This window comes from Rhinopithecus bieti, unplaced genomic scaffold (assembly GCF_001698545.2).
Source record: "Rhinopithecus bieti isolate Rb0 unplaced genomic scaffold, ASM169854v2 scaffold_46482, whole genome shotgun sequence".
Taxonomy (NCBI): Eukaryota; Metazoa; Chordata; class Mammalia; order Primates; family Cercopithecidae; genus Rhinopithecus; species Rhinopithecus bieti.
Genome location: NW_016818769.1, coordinates 437,331 through 443,891, shown reverse-complemented (window position 1 = coordinate 443,891; position 6,561 = coordinate 437,331). Strand labels below are relative to the sequence as shown.

The 6,561-nt window shown below is 37.4% G+C and overlaps 1 protein-coding gene across 1 annotated transcript in view; it reads left to right on the top strand.

Annotated features, from left to right (window-relative positions):
• Window positions 1–6,284, top strand: part of EEIG2 (EEIG family member 2) — a 76,378-nt gene extending 70,094 nt beyond the window's left edge. Inside the window, exon 11 of the mRNA XM_017857465.1 lies at window positions 2,074–6,284. Within this exon, the coding sequence (XP_017712954.1) occupies window positions 2,074–2,116 (43 nt within the window). The 3' untranslated portion in view covers window positions 2,117–6,284. The remainder of the gene's footprint in view (window positions 1–2,073) is intronic.
• Window positions 6,285–6,561: the final 277 nt, after the last annotated feature.

Here is a 6,561-nt window from a genome sequence, read left to right as displayed (position 1 = left end):
CTTTTATGGAATGACTATAACGACCACATGATTTTTAAGAATTTTTCATTTTTATGCCTGGACTAGAAACAAAAGTTATTTTGTATACAGATGATAGAGTTTTCTCCTCAAAGTGTGATGGGCTATATTAGAATCACCAGCATCATATCCTCCTTAAGAAAAAAAAAAAAAAAAAAAACAGCAAAACCTACATCAACAATTAACTACAATCAGATATCATAGATAGGTAAGAGAGAGACATATAAAGCTACTTCCAGGGAGTAATGTGAAAAAGGATTTACAGAAGATATAACACTATTTAGATCTTTGATTGACTCATCTGCTCATTAAATTCAGTAACTGTTTCTTGGGCCAATTTCTGGGTAAGAATGCAAGTAGAAAAGACCCAGCTCTTACCCTCTGCTGGCTTATAGTCTAGCACATGGGGCTGGCAGGCTATAGACCATAGGCCAAATTGGCCCACTGCCTGTATGTAGCAACTATAGGTAGCATTGAGCATTTATTAGTTATGTGCCAGGCACAGGTACATATATTTTTTTTTATCCAATTCTTACATAGTATCTTTCAGTGCTCACAACATACTACAATTAGTTTGGTGTTTTTTTAATGGAAACAAAGATACAAAGAAGTACTTTTAGGCTGGATGTGGTGGCTCACACCTGTAATCCCAGCACTGTGGGAGGCTGAGGCGGGTGGATCACTTGAGATCAGGAGTTCAAGACCAGCCTGGCCAACATGGCAAAATCAAATCTGGAATTCTCCAGCCATTGTTTTCCCCAACCCCTCCTTCTGTTATTCTGATCTACAAATTCTAGTCCCCAGCCCCTCTGAGCTTTGACCTCTGACTCCTCCCCTCAGAGAGACCAGCAGGCTGTGTTTGGGGTCTTCCTCTCTACACTGCAGGCTCGGAGGATCCTGAAGGAAACTGCTTCAGGCAGCTAGCTGGGGCGGTTGTCAGGCTCTCTTCATTTATTTCTTGTTTCTTGGGACCACAGTCCTGCACTGCCTGTTGTCTAGTATGTGCAAACTGTCATTTCACTTATTCTATCCAGTTTTCTAATTATATAAGGCAGGAGGGAAAGTCTGGTTCCTGTTACTTCATCATGGCCAGAGGCAGAACATTTTTTAAAGGGCATCTAAAAGCCAGTGTGCCGTGCTGCCCACCATGGTTTCTTCAAATTCTGATTTTCTGTAGGTATGAATGGGTGCTCACTGGCATTCTGTTGAGGAAGTTCCTATTTCTTCTGTAGAATGAATCTGTGAGAAAAGGAGTTTCTGGGCAGTCAACTGAGAAGTCCAGCTAAGTCCATGGTGGGCTAGTAATCACTACTACCTTACTTCTGTTGTTTAGAATTTCCTCTTAAAATGTCATTAAGGGAGACACTAGTCATGGTGGTTGCTTCTGGGCTTACTAAACTCAGGCACACTCAGGGTGAAATGACCAGTAGTAAGGTATACCCTGACATCTTGATAAATTGGGAAATGGGTACCTGGTGATAACTTTAGGCAGTAATGGGCCAGGCATAGTGGCTCATGCCTGTAATCCAGCACTTTGGAAGGCTGAGTTAGGAGGATTGCTTGAGCCCAGGAGTTCTGGTTGCAGTGAGCTTCAATCACGCCACTGCACTTCCATCTGGGCAACAGAATGAAACCCTGTCATGAAAACGCCACAATATTATGACAGCTGAAGACCATCACCATTAACTCAGTGTGAGTCCTGATGCACTGCCAGAGTCAACATATGCTCTTGGATGAGACCGATTTTAGAATGGATAGATAAACATGTTTGAAGAACATTTCTTGCCAACGTTTGTTGATTGGTCAAGAATTGGGGAATTGTAAGATTATTTTGGGAATAAGTGCAAGAGAATCAGGATCTAGACTAATCCAGTGTATTAATTATAAACATTTAATATTTCACATAGTTTCTATCCATGATGCCTTTAAACCTTGTGGAAATCAGATCTAGTAGAAAAATACCTAATGACCCATCTCTCCAGGGACGAGGTTACTTGGAACAGTTTCAAACACTACAGCTCAAAATTTTGAAGTTTTTTTCCTCTACTGTTTTAGGGTAGGGTCTGGAGCTTATGAACAAGTTGTGATCAAACGCTAGAAGTCAAGCCGGTGAAAACATTTCCCTGTGGATTTAAGATGTGAGTAGTTGATGTATCAAGGCATTTTATTCAAGCACTTAATAGAAAATGAACCTCAACTATCAAGAGGAAAGTCAATGCTGATTTCTTCTCTGGAAGGACCCACCACTATCCTGTACCAGCCACCAAAGGGGAACATCTGCATGGCAATCTCCAGGCACCGTGCTGCTGTGTGCCTTGGAAGCACCTGGCTTCTGTGGTCACTGCACATGATAATGAAAAGCCTGCTTTGTCTTTCAGAACACCCCAGTGGAGAAAACAGCATTATACACATCGGAGTATCATTTTAGGATTCAAGTGTAAAAATCTGTGATCAAGGTGCTCAATAGATTTGGGCTCTATGGTTTGGTTTTTTTAGTTTGAGAGACAGTACATGAATATAACTTAAACCCTATAGATTTTGTCAAGATAGTCATAATTCCTGTTCTGAAAATCTTCCCTATTACACTACCTACAGCATTGTATAAAGTGTGGGTGTTCATGCTTTGGGAAAATGTTAGACTACAATTGAAACATGTGATGTGCTTATTCATAATTCTCAATGTATCAGTCATAAATGAAATAACAAGTGCATTTCAGTCTGAGATATGTGAATGGATGTAATGCCATTTTTATGCAGTATATATTATTAATTGTCATTAATATTAGATGAGCTGCAGAATCACCCCCAAGCACTACATAAAAGACTCAAAATAAGTTTAACACCCACTGTGTTAGGCACCCTAACAGAAGAGCTGTCTTAACTCACTGAATGTTAAGGTCTGCTGGTTTCAGGAGTCAAAATGTAGAAAAAGAGGAGAATGGTAATATGGTCAGAAACAGAGAAGCCTTTTCCATGTAAATTCAGACTTACCTGAGGCTAACAGTTTTCCAAAGTGGTGGTGGGTAGCAGCATGACAGCTGCTTGCCGTGACTGATGTGGACTGGTAGGTTTCCATTTTAGCTCTCTGTAGGTACTATTTTCTTCTCCACTGTGTCAAAAGTTAGTTGTTTTGAGGCAAGAGTAGAATATAACATACATCAAATATAGCTTTTAAAATAAGAATACCTGGTTTGGATCCAGTTGAGCAGCACAGCAGATAAACCTTAGAGTTTTTCTGTTCTTACATGACAGTTTCCATGTGGAAAGATCAAACTTTCTGGAATCACTGTTAGTCAAGAAAAATGTAGAATCTGTATAACCAGTAATTCCCCAATTCTTACTTTCAAAGTCATACCCAGGAAAGATAATATGTCAGAATAGAATGACTTTGGTCTAGGTGTTTTCACGTTGGCAAAAATAAGGAGGAAATTATATTATTTTAATATCCAAATTTAAAGGTTTGGGAAATTTTGAATAGTTAATATTAGGACTTTTGTTGCTGTTTTTTATACTTCAAGGATTGGGTATTCTGCATTGATCCAATACTATATTAACCAAGAGGTTCTGGAATTTTTTAAAAGATGATACCCTGTTTTATATTTTGAATGTAGAGAGACTCTGAGAGAGAGAATGTTCTGAGTTATTATACTTTTTATTTTTTAAGATTTATTTTTAAGGATAAAACAATGACCTGAACATTTTAGCCTAACCAAGGGACTTAAGTGGTAAAGACTTGCATTCTGTCTTCACGTGAACTGATCCATTCGTTATATATTATGGGAAAAATCAAAGAAAGTTTTTTATAGAGATATGAAGATATTATTTAGAGAGATATTTATTATGACATTTTTTAAAACGTATTTTTCTATTTTCAAAATATTATTTCTAGGCTATATTTTTATTGGTGCTGTGCAGATGATTTTGCAGTTTTGAAAATGATAAAACTAGATTGTAAGTGGGGTTCAGTGAGAACATTCATCAGACATGTAAGAGGTCCTGCAGTCAGGGCGGTGCCCATCTTACTCATCCTTGGCTGCCCTTGGTTCGACACCTCTCTATACAAGGCTGGTTCTCAGTATTTTAAATGGTACAGAATTCTTTTTAAAAAGTAGAGAGATTTTGAAAAGCATAAAAATCATGCCTTTATAATCTTAGCAGCCATCAGATACATCTTGATTTATGTAGTAGTAAATATAACAAATATTTTAATAAATAGAAACACTGATTAGGAAGAAAAAAGAACTAATGTCTATGTCTTCTGTAGTCAGCAAAAGTCTGGATCCGTTTTATTCCATTTTGTGTTCCATTGGCACACTTTGTATTCAAATTTCAGTGCAGTCCTTTCAAAATACTCGCTAAGGGTTGCCTAAGTGTCTGCCTTACTCTCTGATTTTCCTTTTCTAAGAGCATGGTTAAAAACATCTTAACCATGTTAGCCATTGAAAAAAATCTGTTTATTAAATAACAAGTCCACTTCTGTTTATGTTTTGAGTTTAGAAAATTTGACTTGAAAATTTAGATTATTAGTAAATGTATTTTTAAATATTAAAGTCAAATTTCAAATCACCCAGTGTTGAAGAATTTGCAGATGTATACTTTTTCTAATTATATCCTAGAGAAAAAGACTAATGGTATTTTAAAGCTGTGTATTTGTGATGAGATAAAGAAGAGTCTTAAATGTCTTGTTTGGGAGAATGCACAGGCCAGTCAGGAGACCCACCTCCTGTGCCGTGAGCTGCTCACTGAGACCCCACAGGTCATGAAGGCTAGTAAAGGGCAGAGAAGGCCTTGGGCCATCAGTTTACACTTGAATGGTTGACTCCCCTTTGTGGTGTTTTTGAAGGCTGCTTATACCAACAGCTAATGTGGATTAGTGCTTATGATCTTGAAAAAGTCTTGACCAAGAGCCCTAAACTCCACCACTCCACCATCCCATTCCAGCTTAACACTATCAGAAAAATATCCAAACTCTGGATTCTTTTTTCTTTTTTACTTTTTTTTTTTTTCCTTTTTTAAGAGAGACAGGGTCTTGCTCGGTCACCTAAGGCTGGAGTGTAGTGGCGCAATCGTTGCTCACTACAGCCTCCAACTCCCAGGCTCAAATAATCCTCCCACCTTGGCCTCCCAAAGTGTTAGGATTACAGGCATGAGCCACTATCCCCAGCCTAATTTCTTTTGTATATGCTTTTTTTACAAAACTGTGAGCCACGGAGGTTGACCACTTAGCCAATTGGTTGCTAGAAGGGAGAAAACACATCTCCAGCTAGCCTCCAGACAAAACATACTCAAATTCAAACAGCAGTTAGTTTTAATTAACATACAGAGGTAATTTTAGGCTTTCAGATTTGTATGCTGACTAGAACACTTTGCAAGCTGAAGCTGACATTATTATCAAATACTTCATTTAAGTACATACTCCGAAGCATCAGTCTTCCAGTATATGTAGCAACACTCTGAGAGACAAACTGGGCTCATATGATGGGGTTGCATTTTATTTTCTTAACAGGTCTTTAAATTGGGCAGTTCTGAAATTCTGTTTGGTCACTTCTAGATGGTACGTCATGTGAATACAACCAAGTACTGTAGTTGAAATTGTGTTGTGCCACTACTCATATGTTGTTTTAGGTACTATGCATAATGTTAATAGCTGAGATGTTGAAGAATTTGAAGTCTAAAATATAAAAGATAAATATACCTATATTAATCCTATGTTAAGATGCTCTGGAAATAAAGGCCTTATTCCCTTACATATGCGATTTTTGTAAGATAATATATACACAGTGTATTTTAAACGTTTGTGTGGGTGGTCCATGTAGTTACTTCCCATACGACAAAGCTGACAAAATTTTTAATTTACACAATGTATTCTGCATTTTCAAATGTTTATCTTATATATATAGCAAAGAAATTATCTTACTGATATGCATTGACCAAATCCCATGGAGAAAAGACATTTAGATACATCTCATTTGAGGCTCCCCTTCCTCTCATGTGTTTGATTTTTTGGAAGATGACACGATGTGTGGGTAACCATGCAAATGTTCATGAATAACTTTATTGAAGTGATTCCATCAGTATTCTGTTCTAATACTTGGAGAATGATCTTCATATTTATATATTTTATTTCTTTGTTTCAACTATACAGTGATAATCCAGGAAATGTTTCCTTTTTTTTTTTTTTTTTACAAAACTGATTTTTTATTTGTAAAATGTTTGTAATAATGTAAAGGTGAACATGTTCAATAAAATCGTATATTAAAAGTTTAGATGTTCTTTATCTTTTAAAATATCAGTTAAGATTCCATCAGAAAATTGTGCCAAGGTAAGAAAACAGAAATGAAAGGACGAAAATAACTTATCCCTGAGGGTTTATTTATTTATTACCAGGGAGCATGGGACAGATTTGAACGCCCCTGTGGCGGACTTCTCTTTGAACCCTGGGGCAGCCCATGCAATGGCATGGACCTGGGCTTTGGGTGAGACAAACCTGAGTCTGAATACAAACTCCCCTCTGAACCTGGCCTCAAACTCCTGAGCTCAAGT